The sequence below is a fragment of the Vidua chalybeata genome, chromosome 15 (assembly GCF_026979565.1).
Source record: "Vidua chalybeata isolate OUT-0048 chromosome 15, bVidCha1 merged haplotype, whole genome shotgun sequence".
Taxonomy (NCBI): Eukaryota; Metazoa; Chordata; class Aves; order Passeriformes; family Viduidae; genus Vidua; species Vidua chalybeata.
In genome coordinates this window covers 1340936-1355060 of record NC_071544.1, presented here as the reverse complement: position 1 = coordinate 1355060, position 14125 = coordinate 1340936, and the positions used below count along the sequence as shown (strand labels likewise).

Sequence of the window (14125 nt, the reverse complement as noted above, 5' to 3'; positions counted from 1 at the left end):
TATTCCTGTATTTTATTAACTACCTTGATCATTTTGGCTCTTTGAGAGCTTGATTCAGGCATTCATAGGTGTTTCCTTCACCCTCTCTCTGAAGATGGGATCTGTGTCACCCAGCTTCAGTGCTCCTACACGAGTGTCCACCTGAGCTTGCTATCCAGCCAGGGACAGGGAATCTTCCAACTGGCAAATCATTCCAGCTTAAGGCAGGAGTCAAAGGCAGCCCCATCTCCCATTAGACAAATCATCTTTTCTGCTCGCTGCTCCTGACCTTGAATTCCTCAGATGCTTTTCAGAACAGTTGCAGCCCCCTTTAGAGTGACCCTAATGCTCTGGGCAGTGGATTTGCCTCTCTGGGTTAGCCAGGGCAAGTCCCATGGAAAAACAGACACAAGGTCTCCAGAGACATGCAGACCACAGGTCAGGACATGTTACTGAAGGAGCCCAGGCAGTTTTTATGGGTTGGATGTCTTAATTGTAGCTGTCTGATGTTAACAGAGATAAATCTGACACTTGGAAAGGTTTGGGGAAATGTTTTCTTCTTCATTTGTATTTAGGAAATGTAAAGGTATATAGTGAATGTTTAAAACCCAACAGCAACAGTAATAACAGTAATTTTAGGTGGGCACAATTTGCTTTTATCTTTTAACTGAAGTTGCTAGAAAAAATGACTGCTGTGCTGCTACTTGGCAGGAACACTGATGTGAGTACCCACTTGTTTCTGAAAAACGCTGTGGGATTTTTAATGACCATCAGCAGCACAACCTTGATTTTTAAATGTCATCCTAAATGTAGCAGTTACAGCCTCCTCTGCCGTGGCATGTGGGTGGGTGAGTAGGGATGAATCAGAAAGCAGAAAGAATTGCTGGTGCTTTCTGTGGCTCCTAAGTTTTCCTCGAGGGCTTCCCACCTAGGAACTGGCTGGAATTATCTGTGGGTTGTGTTGCAGTCCCTGGTCCCATGGCATCTCCTACTGTTGCTCTCCCCTCTATTTATCCATGATTAAGTCACTTGATGTAGAATGAGTTCATCAGGTTTCTTCAGGAGCTGGTATTCCACAGGATATCCTCTCTGTTTATCAAAACAAGATAAATGAAAAAAAGGTTTCCTAGCTTTTGCAGATGCAGTTTTCCATTCTCCCTCTGGCTGACAACATTCCCCAGGCTTCACTTTTGGAGCTGAAATCTGTGCTTGGCATTTGCAAGATGGTGATTTGCTTTTGTAAATGGAGCAAAGTCTTAGTACTGAGTCATGACTCAGTGAAACAAGCCTACTTTTATCGACTAAACCGATTCTAATAGCACAATTAAACCCGCTGGGACTGGGAAGAGCCAGAGTGACACGGCAGTGGGGTGGGTCCAACATCTTCCCTGGCCTGCCAAGGAGCGGGACGGGCCGGGATGAGGCTCGGGAGCCCTGAGTGGATGGGTGTTTAAGGAGCATCCCCTCCCTCCCGCCGTGGTAGCCGGGCTGCTGCGGGGCACGGCCGGCAGCCGGGCGGGAGGGAGCGGAGGGAGGCTCCGCTCGGAGCAGCGCTCTGCCTGCCCGGGGACGGGAGGAGCTGCGAGCAGATGGCAGGGTTAAAATAGGACATAGCTGCGCCGAGCTGCTGCTGCAAGGGAGAGGAGTGAAATGCCTGTTCTCACACTTCGCTTTGTGTCTCGGGAAGAGCTGCGGAGTGCCTGCGCTCCGCTGGCATTCCCAGCAGGAACGCGCCAGGCAAAAGCTTCCTCGGGTTTTTGATATTATTAGCACTTGTCTTAAAGAAAAATCAGCTCAAATGAGCAAGCAAACAAATAAAGCGAGTAACAATGGAAGGGCTCAGCCTCGGGCCCCCTTTAGCATCTCTCGGGATGATTAGTGGGATGTGTCACATCGGCACCGCAGAGCAGAAGCGTTCCGAGCGAGGCTCTTGTGGTGCTTTCAGACAGCTTTTTGCAGTGTTTTCATCTCACCTAAGGCGTGTGAAGAGGTTTTGTTGAAATATCCGAGTGATTTGGTGTGCCTGGAATGATGCCCAGAGTGATTCAGCATGCTCGGGGGGAGAATTCTGTGCAAAGCTGCCTCACTGTGGGGTATGAGGGGCTCGTTGGGGGTCCTGCAGCAGCAGCAAAGGGCTGGGAAGGACCTTGGGTGTTCTGCCACCATCCTGGACCACTTCAGATTGGGAGCCGGGAGGGTGGAGGCGTGCAGAGAACAGGAATGTGAGGAAGAGGAGGAGCAGGGAGGCAGGAGCCAGCACTCACACTCGCACCCTGAGGCGGCTGCCAACGCTCCTGGGAGCGCTTCAGTCTCCCCATCTATAAATCAGGGGGTGCTTTGAAGGCTCTGTGATGAACAACTCGGGATGAGCTCGAGGCCGTGGTATTAATCCTGCACTATTGTTCTTGTTTCTTGCTGTGTTGGGATTTTTTTTTTTTTAAATCAACACAATTTTTGAGGGCTCTGGCTAAAATGGCACAGAAATAAATGAGTTCTGCTCACACTTGGAGAGCATCTCCTCATTTTTATTAATGTAGCCTCTGATGAAACATAGCCCATCCCCCAGCACGGATCCCTGTCTGACCTACAGTAAATACCAGGCTTTCAGGAATCCATGGGGAGTGTTTTGTAAGTGTAGCACATAGAGCCATAAGGTTGATTTACCCTCAGAAACAAAGCATCAGTTTGGGTGATTGAACACCGTGGGGATTTCCTGGGATGCCTTTTTCCATGCACTGTGGAGCACTTGCCTGTACCTACGTGAAAGGATCAATCACTCACCACGCTGAGCTGGAAGAGAGCTCATGCCGCTCCTGTGACCACTGCAGGTGGGACACGAGTCACCTACTCCAGCCCTTGTGTCACAGAGGGGTGACAAACCCTCAGAGTGGCCTGCATAGCCCATCCTTCACCATCAGAACAGACTGACCTTGATGGTGCTGACATGGGGGTGGCAATTGTCCTGAAAATCCCCAAACCTTTGCTTTTTATCATAAAATAGTCTGTGGAGTGTTGATTAAACCCATAGAAGCTGAACTGCCAGCTCAGGCTCTTGAAGCTGCCCCCCCCCTCCCTCCACTTGCCCTGGTGTCTGGGAGCTCCAGGTGCAAAATCCCCCTGGAGCAGCCCAGTGAGGGTCAGGGAAAGCACTGGTGTCCTTGGAGCCAGGGGTTCATGCTGGCACTGAAATACAGTTCAGAGAAAAGCTGGTCAGAAGAAGGGCTCTGGGGGTGTCCTTGGAGGCCTCACTCCTGCTGGGGAAGTGAGATTCCTGCCTGGGCTCACTTTGGGGCTGTCTGTGATCTCCTGTCTGGTTTTGTGGGACCATTTTTTCCTACGGCTGTAAATAGAGCCAGTCAGTTTGTTGTTGGTGTGTGTTCAGCAGCACAATCTGGTGTGATTGGTTTTGTTCTGGCACCTGAGATTTTACTGCCAGAGTTGATATTCAGTCTACTCTGCTCTCCAGAGAGGTGAGGAAGAGGAGGGGACTCAACTTAGTTCCCGTGTTCCCATTGCTTTCTCTGTGCTTTGGGCAACTCCTTGATTCTGCTGACTCACACAAGTGCCCCAGCTCCTGCATCCCACACCTGGAGTGCTGGGTCCCAGCCGCAGGGGCTTTCTGCAGCTCTGCAAGGTGTCTTGCTGCAGCAGATTTGTTATTCTGTATTTTTATTTAATTATTTTCTTTTACAGCTCTTTGTATAAATCTAATTATCCATCTGTTACTCTGCATTGGGGCATCACAACTCCTCTGATTTTTTCCTGTTTTAAACACTTGCCCTGCCTGGGCTCAGGTGAGCTGTGTCTCCTCCCTGCAGGGCTCCCAGTGGGTCCAAGGCTCCCAGTGGCTCCTGACCACACCAAGCTCTGCACTTCCAGCTCAGCATTGTGACTGCAAAGGGCCAGGAGCTCGCACGAGGTAATTCCCACTTCCATGGCGTGCCTGGGAGCAGCATGTTCCCAGTTAAACCCGATGTCACTGTGCTCCCAGGGAGCCTGGGGCTCTCTAATGGCATGTTACAGCCCTCTTGTTTTCCGAGGGGAAGCTGGAGGGCTCACAAGAAGCTCACCTCTCTCTTGCCTGGGACACAGATATGTGGTTGGAAGCCAAGCCAAGGTTCCTGCAGCTTTTCCCAGGTCCCTGCCATGCTGTTCCTGCATCTCTGGGATGATTCATGCTCCCAGCTTTGAGTATCACATCAGCCCATCAGAATCACAGAGCCACGTACTCAGCTCCTATTTCTTCTCTGCAGTTCTGTTCTCCTCTTAGCAACAAATACTCCATAACCTAATTGCTCATTAAAGGCCGTGCTGTGTGCCTGTAATCCAGGATGTCACAGGCAGCCGTGGTGCTCTCCCAGGGATGCTGCTGCTCCCCCGCCACGGTGGCGAGCGCCTGGCTTGGTAGAAAGTGAGAAGGCAGCATTGCATTGAAGTGGAGATTTTCATCTTCTTGGGGATTTTTTTATATCTCTCCTATATTCTCGGTTTTTGAACATCTAACATCTCTTTCATGCTTCACATCTTTCATATGAAATTGTTGTATTGTGTTGCCTATTGAAACCTAGTTTTCCTTTAGTCAGGTTTCCCCCCCTCACCCCTGCTTTCTTCTCTGCTGTATTTTGATCGGTGTAACGACTTAGGGCTCCATTTTTCTGGGTGGTTTTTAATCTCCTTAAGTCATATCTCTGAAGGCCTTTGTCTGTGATAAACTCAGGTCTGAGCTGGTTCTTGGAGAAGAGGATTTTTAGGCCAGTTCTGCTGCATGTGGCCCTTGGGGGAGGCTCTGGGGATGGCTGTGCCTCATCCCTCCTCCTTCTCCCTCCAATAGTCACAGGCAGCCTTGGTGGCATTGGGTAATTTTATTATCCTGTATCTCATATTGTGCATGCAAATGTCCTTTTCCATAGCTTGGGACTGTGGAAAGCCTCAGTTAAATGTGTATTTTGTAAGGGATTCACCCACCCTGTGCTTAAGTGTCATTTACTGGCAGAGCCAGGGCATCATTTTGGAGGGTGAGGAGGCTGTAGGGCTGTTGATACAGAGTTGTCCCGGTTATCCTCCTCTTAGGAAGGAAGCTAGGAAGTTTGGAAGGAGATGTGGATACCTGGCAAGTCATGGATTCAGAGCCATCTGGCTCACTGCAGCTGCTCCATGGTCATTTCCCACAGGGATAGTTCATTGCCAGAGCTTGGAATGCAGAAGGAAGCCGTGTTCTCCTTATGTGTTGCTTCTCACTTGAACTGTTTTAATGCTTTTATTTTTTTTATTCTTAAACCTGTAATCTGAAATTCAGTCATGCAAGTATTAACGAGCTGCTGATCACCCTGTCTCTCTTTTCTGCCCTTGTTCAGTCTCAGATTTACAGCTCTAGTTCAGGATGGAATTACTGACACTGTAATGATCTGTTTTATCTCTCTATCTATTATTTGTCAAATAATTTTAACATGACAGTGCTTACAGGAGCTGTCAGAAATCCTCCAAACACTGAGAAGGATGAAGAAGTCACTGGCCTTTTCAAGTGCAACCCTGGTTGTGTTGCTTTGTTTTCAGGGCTGACGGAAATGACCTTTTCCATTGCCTGTCAAACTGTGGCCCAGGTGTGAGGGTTTGAGAGCCCCAGGAGCCAGACAAGGCACATTTCAGTCCTGCTGGTTTGCTCTTGTTTTCTCCATTAACAGATTTTGGACTGAAAACCAGGGAGGGGAAGGGAAAGAGGGGGAGGGCAAGGTAAGCAATGCTGCCTTGCTGCCTGTTTCTGATCCTTAGGTTACAGCACAAGCTAAATAGACTACACTAAATTTTTTAGGCTGTTTCACAGACTTACAGACTTTGATCCCCGGCTTTGATTTCCCAGGTGGCACCGCAGAGCGCTGGTTCTGAGCAGAGAAGAGACCCATTAAGCCCTGTCTAGCCCGGTGATTATCATGCCTTTGCACCAGCACCTGGGCTTTCATCAGAGCTCAGCTCTGCAGCCTCCGCTCCCTGTGCCTGGGGCGATGCCAGGGCAGGAGGAGCGCTGTGCCAGCACCCAGGCAGGGGCAGCCCCTCCATCCCACTCCCTTCAACACCCCTGCTTGGTCCTTCCCCACTTGGCTTCAGCAGGATGCCCAGGAGAGGAGGTCACCCATTCCTTCCCAAGGTCTCATGCAGTTTCTGCAACAAGCAGGCCATGAAATAAACATTCTGTGTGTGTCCTTGTCAGAGCAGTAGAGATGAAGGCATTTGCCTGCCTGCCCTGCTCTGTGCCTCCAAGTCTCTGGGTCCCTCTGCACCACTTGGTTTGCTTTTTTTTTTTTTTTTTTTAATTTAAATCTAATTTTGCTGCCTTATTGTAAGTTCCCACCTAACTCCAGAGCTGCTGTCGCCTCAGGGCTGTGTTGCTGCTTTTCAGTCTTCCCACACCCATCGCATGTGCAGTCTGCAAAAACTTTGAGAAGTCTCTCCTAAATTTGTGCACTTGGGGTCGTCCTAGGAGGAGTGGAACAAGGGTGTCTCTTAGCAGAGAGCACTCTTGAAAAACCTGTTCGTCTGCAAAGTGGGAACTGCTTCCATGCCAGAAGTTGCCAGTCAAAATGCACAGAATGTGGGCAGCATGGCTGGGAGGCACAAGGAGCTCAGATGTGCAGCAAGGGCCACATCTAGAGGGGATGTGCTGTGACCCCACAGCCAGGCTGGGCCCCCCCCAGGGCAAACCGGGGCTGTTCAGCACATAGGGGTCTCTTGGGAAGCTGCATGGGGCTTGTGTTGAGTCCCTGCAGCCTGTGGCTGTTCCTCACCCAGGATAGGGGCTGGTTAATCTCATCAGTGCAGCACACTGAAACCTGTGCCATCACTGCAGCATTATGGGATGTCACCATAGGCTGGCCCAGCCCTCGCCCAGCCTCAGACTCCCATTTCAGTGAATTTTGTTGCAGATGCAACCATCCTGTCGCCATTAACAGATTAGCATGGTTGAATTTCCCATACGAGCGCTCCACAGTCTGTCTCATTGTGTTTATTTTGTTCAGGCTGCTTTTCCCTGGGCTTGACAGTGTAATTTGTACAGATCTCTGCTGAGTTTTCCAAACCTTCAAACAAGCTTTTTTGTTAGTTTGAAGCCAGGACCATTGATAGCAGAGACAGAGCAACAGGAGCATTGAGAAGCGAGCGGCACACCCACCAGCCAGGAAAGCTCCCTCACCTCTGGAGCTGCTCCTTGGCAAAAGCTCCATGGTTCAGAGGTTTTAATTAGATCAAATCCTCCAGGTGACCAGCCAAGTATTAAAGGCATACCAATTTCTCAGTTGTGTCTCTTGCTGTAAGAGTTTTTATTATTTATTTTCAAGAGATGTGACAAAAGAGCTTGGATATCCCAAATGTGCCGTTCTCCTTGAATGGCACCAGGAGGTCTCCAGCCCAGGGGATTGTCCTTCCAGTGCACTTCTACTCAGCAAAGTGCCTTCCTGCAAGCTGCTTCTGCACTTGTCTGGTCTCCATTGCCCAGAGGGACTTGCATATGAAATGGGATCAGATTTTTGGACCACATGCTGTTGGGCCATGACTGTGGCTGCAGGTTTGGCTGGAGCTCAATGAGAGTCACAGCTGTGGGCTGAGGGAAATGGCTTTGGGCCCAGGAGTGGCCTGGGGAAAGCTGAAGTTTTAGGGCTTGTGCTGTTTGCCTCTGTTGACTCCTCAAATCAGTGCCCAGCCCATTCAGAGGTGCCATCGAAGGATCATTGCACAACATATTGGGGTGGAAAATCACATCCTGTTTTTGCAGGAGGAGACCCTTCTGCACCTCCTGGCATGGGGGAGTTGGGGATGGACTCCTCATGGTGGATGTGTCAGGTCCCACCTGACCCAGGCACTGCAGAAGCTGGTTTGCTTCCAGGGATGCTGCAGGGCTGGTACATGGGGGTCTGAGAATTGTGCTGCAAAAATCTCATCTGCAGGAGGATCCTCGAGCTGCTGGGTTTGTTCTTTCTCCCTCCTGCCCTGTCTGGGCAGGTCACAGACACCCCCACCTCGGCAGGGTGCCTGTGCCATAGCTGTGCCTCGATGTCTGCTGCAGCAAGCAGGTGAGGAGGGAGAAATCAAAGGTGGCTTTCAACAAACGCCCTTTTCCTGCCCTGAGGTCAGCCTGGGAAGTCAGACATTGCCAGCTGGGAAGTCCCACACCAGATTTGCTCTGAGCAATGGTTTTAACTCCAAGCTGCTCCTTGCCCAGTTCCATTTGTCTCTGGTTTTGTTTCTTTATGACCCTGCCTGCCTCTGTGTCTCTTATTTCACGGAGGGGCTGGGCCGTGGCTGCTGCAGCAGCTCCCTGGGAGCAGCGGGAGCTGCGGGTGCTCTAGCAGGGCCTGTGACCTTTGTCTGGCACGGTGCAATTGCTGCTTCAGAGCCCAGCAAAGGTTGGAGTGCTGGAGCTGCTCCTGGAGTGTGAGTGCTGGGATCGGGGATCAGACAGCTGGCACACTGTGTCCTGACTGTGAAAGCCTAGCCAAAGAGGGAGCCTGGAGTGTCTGATAGCTCCACCACCTTCCAAGATGCATTAGAAGTGGGCTTGCAATGTGTCAGCGTGGATGGTCTGTCTGTCCGTCCCTGGGCAGCTGCTGACATCCTGACCTGAGGTTTCAGCCTGTCCTGGCAGGCAGGAGGGTGGATTTATCCACAGTAGTGCTTGGAAAGGAGCCCTTGCTGTGAGAGGTGTGTGGGTGATCAGCACACTCGCAGCAAGTGAGGAGAGGGGGAAGCAGGAACTGGAACATGAAGGCTGTTCAGGAGTGGATGTGATGTGGAGTGAGAGGATTCACGGAACCAGGGAGCCACAGGGGAGGGCTCCTTGCTAGAGGAAGCCAGGTGGGATGGGGGATGTGGTGGGGAGGCCCAGGTGACCCAGTGTGCCCTCCCCACACCTGCTGCCTTCATTTCAGGTGTGTTTGAGATGGCTGCAGGGTTTGTACCTTCTCCATAACCATGAACCAGCATTGGTGGGAGCTGAGGGATTTTTTTTGGGGATCAGGCTGGATTGACCCTTGTTCATGTCCACTGTGGGGTGGAAATAAAATTAAATAGAACCACTGAAGTTGGAAAATCTTTCCCAGACCATTGAGTCCAAGCCGTGCCTGATCCCCTCCTTGTCCCCAGCCCAGAGCACTCAGTGCCACCTCCAGCCCTTCCTTGGACACCTCCAGGGATGGGCACTCCAAACCCCCCTGGGCAGCTCCTCCCAATCCCTGACCCCCCTTTCCATGGGGAAATTCCTGCTGCTGCCCACCCTGAGCCTGCCCTGGCCCAGCCTGAGGCCGTTCCCTCTCCTCCTGTCCCTGTTCCCTGGGAGCAGAGCCCGACCCCCCCGGCTGTCCCCTCCTGTCAGGAGCTGTGCAGAGCCACAAGGTCCCCCCTGAGCCTCCTTTTCTCCAGGCTGAGCCCCTTCCCAGCTCCCTCAGCCTCTCCTGGGGCTCCAGCCCCTTCCCAGCTCCGTTCCCTGCCCTGGACACGCTCCAGCCCCTCCAGGGCTCTCTGGCCATGAGGGGCCAGAACTGGGCACAGCCCTCGAGGTGTGGCCTCAGCAGGGCCAGCACAGGGACAGGCCCTGCCCTGCTCCTGCTGCCACCCCAGTGCTGGTACAAGCCAGACCAGGGTGCCTCCCACCTTGCCCTGCCCCACTCTGTTGGTGACCTGCCTTTTGCTTTCATCCCTGCAGCAACCCCAAAGTGCAGATCGAAGCCATCGAGGGGGGTGCCCTGCAGAAGCTCCTGGTTATCCTGGCCACAGAACAGCCCCTGGCTGTCAGGAAGAAGGTGAGGAGGGGGGCTGCACCTCTGAGCAAAACTGGGTTTGTGCTGAGCTCCGTGTAAACCCTCAGGACATCACGGGCATCTGGGGGTGTGGGACCCCTGCTGCCCCCCAGGCTGGGTGGGCTTTACTCCCAGGGGTGCAGAAGGGGGGCCCTGGGTACCAAACCACCTCAGCAGCACCGGTGGAGCCTGCACTCCCCTGGCTCTGTCGGTGTCCCCCCAGTGCCAGCAGTGGCTCTGCCAGCCCGCAGGGACAGCACGGTGCCACAGATCCTGGGGACTACAGGCGAGGGTCCCCACGGCAGCACAGCCATCACAGGCTGACAAACATGGGAGCTGACGTTTGGAGGAGCTAATTGCTGCAGCCAGCCCCGTGTCCTGCCTTTGGCAGAGGCTTTGGAGCAAGGAGCAGCACCAAGAGCCCCAAGCCAAATGTGCAGTGCTGTCCATCGGGCTGGGGGCTTCCTCGCCCCCTCCCTCCCTCCGTACTGTATTCCCTGGAGCATGAGATCCCATTACCCTTACTTTAGTGTGTGATGCCACCTCTGTAAGACCACCTGGCTGCTCCCAAACCCCCAGCCCTGTTTTCCACAGGCCCCTCCTGCATGAGGGGTCCAGCAGGGTGGGGGGACCCCTGGCTCTTCCTTTCACCTGTAATGAGCTCCCTAAAATATGTTCCCTTTAACCCTGGTAAGAGTCCTCCAGCAAGTGAAAGGCACAGGAGAAAGCTGTGGAACCCTGCTGCATTTGGCCATGGATGTGAGGAGATCCTACGGGATGCTCCACGCTAAGAAAGTCCTCCCAGGAGCACCTGTGGCTCAACCCAGAGCTCCTTTAGGAGTGGGGAGGGATGGCTGGGCATGCAGGGGCTCTCATAGCATTGCTGTGAACTAGAGTAGTTCTTTCCAGTCAACCTGAGTGCATCGTGCTGGCAGCCCCTGCAGAAATGAGAGGGGTGGGCTCAGTATTGTCCACGTTCACACACAGCTGTAAGAGACCCTCCAAGGGTTGTACAGAGGTTTTAATTTCCAGTTCCCGTGCTGTGTGCAGTGTCCTGTGTCTCCAGACTGGATCCCAAGGCCAGGCTGGTGCCCCAGCCCGTTCCTGCACAGGGCAGCAGCCCCGGGCTCCCGCTCCGGTGGTTTTTCCGCCCCGGTGCTCACAGCCCTGCAAGGCAGCGAGGCCAAAAGTGCATTTCTTCCCTCCACCGTCCTCTGGCCTACGATTCAAAAGGGAGACAGCAGCATCTCAAATTCACCGGCAGCAACGCGGAAAATGGAAATAGAAACAAAGGGGAGCGGGGAAGACGCGGCTGTCAGCTCGGATCTGTCGGTGCGGAGCGGGCGCGGCCCGGCCCCGCGTGTGGGGAGCCGGGCAGGGCCCTGCCCCGGGCGGCCCGGCCGTGCCGGCGCCACGGCGCTGTCAGAGCCAGCCAGGGCGACAGGCAGCGCTGGGCTGGCCCCGAATTGCCTCCGGGCCGAGCCCCCGGGGCACCGCGGGGTGCTGGGCTCTGGCTGGTGGCGCATGGGGCTGCACCCTGACAGAGCCTGGGCCGGGGCTGGGGGACATCATGGCCTTGTCCTCTGACTGTGGGGGTGTGGGGACATCACCCCTGGCATCCAAATCACCTCGCAGGGACCAGGCTCTGCTAGTGGTGCTGGACACTCCTCACCCCATCCCATGGCCGGGCTCTGTGCCTTGTGGGGGTGAACAGGGAGAAGTGATGGGGCTGGGTCTGTCAGGGGCTGGCCACAGGCCCCTCAGTGACAGCCCAGACTGGGGTTTGGGTGGAAGTACCCAAGATTTGGCAGCCTCACAGTGCTGGGGAGGATTGGGATTGCAAACAGGACTGTTGGAGAGGTCCCTGAGCAAGGAGAGGCTGGGATGCATTTTCCATGGAGCTCTGCACACTGGGCTGGAGCGTGAACGTCTGTCGCATATCCCCATGAGGTGCCATCAGGAGGGGCTGTGCCACATGGAGTGGCCATGGCCACCATGCTGATTGCCCTCTCTCTCTCCACCAGGCTCTCTTTGCTTTGTCCTCCATGCTGAGGCACTTCCCCTATGCCCAGCAGCAGTTCCTCAAGCTGGGTGGCCTCCAGGTGCTCAGGAGCCTCTTCCGGCAGAAGGGAATGGAGCCCCTCCATGTCCGTGTGGTGACATTGCTCTACGACCTCATCATGGAGAAGGTGAGGGCTGGGGTGAGGGCACCTGGCCAGGCACTCCCCACCTTCACCCCCAAACCCAGCCAGGCCTCAACATCCTCACAGGATGAGGATGAGGAGGAGCCAGCCCAGCATCAGTGGGGATGAGTCCCCTTCAGCCCCTTGGCCAACACCACATAAGTGCCTGGGGGAACCCAGAGGAGCTGAAACCTTTGCCTTCAAGTCACTGCCACCATTTCCTCCCGAGGATGTTTAAACAGCAGGGCACTGAGGACGTGAGTAGGGAATGCTGGCCCTGGGCTGTGGTGTCCAGCCAAGGCCAAGGGATAGGCCAGCTCTACTGTGTCCCTGCCTGCCAGAGAGCCCTTTGCCTGCTGCACATCCCTCGCTGGAGCCCAGCCCATTCCGTGTTTTATTTTCAAATACCCTGGATTACTGCTCTAAGTGTCAGTTTAAAGCCTGTCTTTCCTTGCCATGGCTTGTTGTTCAGTCTGTGCGTTTCCCTGACTCCAGAGAATGGGAATTAAATCCACTCTGGCTCAGTTTATGGCCAATTTGCCCTGCGGATTATGGCTGCTCTAATACCTGGGTTGCAGGCACGGCAGAGCAGCACCTCTCTGTTAAATCAGTTATTTTCCAGGAGACTTTGTAAAGGTGCAAATTATTTTAGCAGGTCTGAAATCTTATCAGGTGCTGACTCTAACATGATCCTGTCAACTCCATGGGAAAGGAGCAGACAAGGGCATTTTGACTCAAACCATTCCCATTTGATCCTGCTGCTCATTTCCCAGCTCTCCCCTCTGGCAGCCCCATCTGTTCCTACCTCTGTGGGTCTGGGGCAGGCACAGCCTGGCAGATTCTTGGGTTTCTGTTAAAACAACGATTTTTAGCTGCTCTTTGGATTGGGAATGCTGTACCCTGGGTGCTGGGGGGCTGCTCTGAGCTGGGGTGGCAGGCTTGGGATGGGCTGGGTGACTGTCAGATGGATTGGTTTGGAATCATAAAGTTCCCTGGCAGCTCTCAGTGCAAAACAGGACTCACTGGTGCTCTGAACAGCTCCTCCTGCCACATTCCTTCCTTTTCACCCCAAATCCTGCCTGCACTTCAGCAGGCAGCTCTCAAGACGACCAGGAGTGGGGAGGTCTCCTTGTTGTCGTCCTTCCATGTCCCTGTCTGGAAATTTCATGCTATCAACAGCCTCTCCACCACCTGAGCCCCAAAGGGCTCACAGGGTGATGTGGGGGAGTTTCCCTTCCTCCCCCAGCCCCCATGCCCTCTGGGCTGGTCTCTCTCATTGTAAGGGATCCAGCCCCCTGCAGAATTCCATTATTGGGGTTTTCTGGACCAGGCTGGGAGGGGAAGGTCTGGCTGTGGTTGGAGGAGACTGAGATCCCCATCTCTGGGAGGAGCAGCATGGAGCCAAGTGATGATGTTCATTAGGTGCTGCAGGCACCTGTCAGCAGGAAAAAGCTTCAGACCAAAGACTTTACAAGTCCTGCTGAGCTTCCTGCCCCTGAGTCCCCTCCCAGGTTGTGTGACACAGAAACCCCCAGTCCCTGGGAGTTTTCCAGGGTGGACGAACAGCCCCTGTGGCCAGGGAGCCAGGACACAACCTCAGCCTGGTCTTCTGTGGCAAGTCCCCGTCCACGGCAGGTGGTACAGGACACGCATCCTCCTCTACTGTGTCACCTCCTGGGAGCAGTTCCTCTCTGACAGGGACATTAATCTGTGTTCCACCACTTCCCACAGATGCTGCTTGAGGACTCCCAGCACGGAGAGCAGATGGAGGAGAAAATCCAGCAGTACCAGCAGGTCAGGCTGGTGCCGGCGGTGGTGGAGCAGGGCTGGTGTGCCCTGGTGCCCAATCTGTTGGCCATGCCTGAGCACGACACCCGCGAGAAGGTCCTCAAGCTGGTGGGGGTCCTGGTGGCCTTCTGCAGGGAGCACTACCGGGGGGACCCCGCCCTGGGCACCACCCTCAGCCTCCTGCGCAGCGAGTACGAGGAGCTGGCGGCCGAGGAGCAGAGGGAAGGTGACAAGGATGGCTACTTCAGGGAGCTCCTGGGCTCTATAAACACCATCATCCAGGAACTGAGGTGAAACTGGGGGTTCTGTCCAATTCCAGGGAATTCAGGGTGACAGCAAGTTTGGATGGCACTGGTGCAGGTACACTTTGGAATAAAATGCTGGACTAAATGA

The 14125-nt window shown here is 54.0% G+C and overlaps 1 protein-coding gene across 2 annotated transcripts in view; it reads left to right on the top strand.

Moving 5' to 3' along the window:
• SIL1 (SIL1 nucleotide exchange factor) overlaps positions 1–14125 on the top strand; it is a 106876-nt gene extending 92751 nt beyond the window's left edge. For both annotated transcript variants that reach the window (XM_053956426.1, XM_053956425.1), the window contains exons 8-10: positions 9668–9764; positions 11786–11950; positions 13676–14125. In XM_053956426.1, the coding sequence (XP_053812401.1) occupies positions 9668–9764; positions 11786–11950; positions 13676–14026 (613 nt within the window). In that variant the 3' untranslated portion in view covers positions 14027–14125. The remainder of the gene's footprint in view (positions 1–9667; positions 9765–11785; positions 11951–13675) is intronic.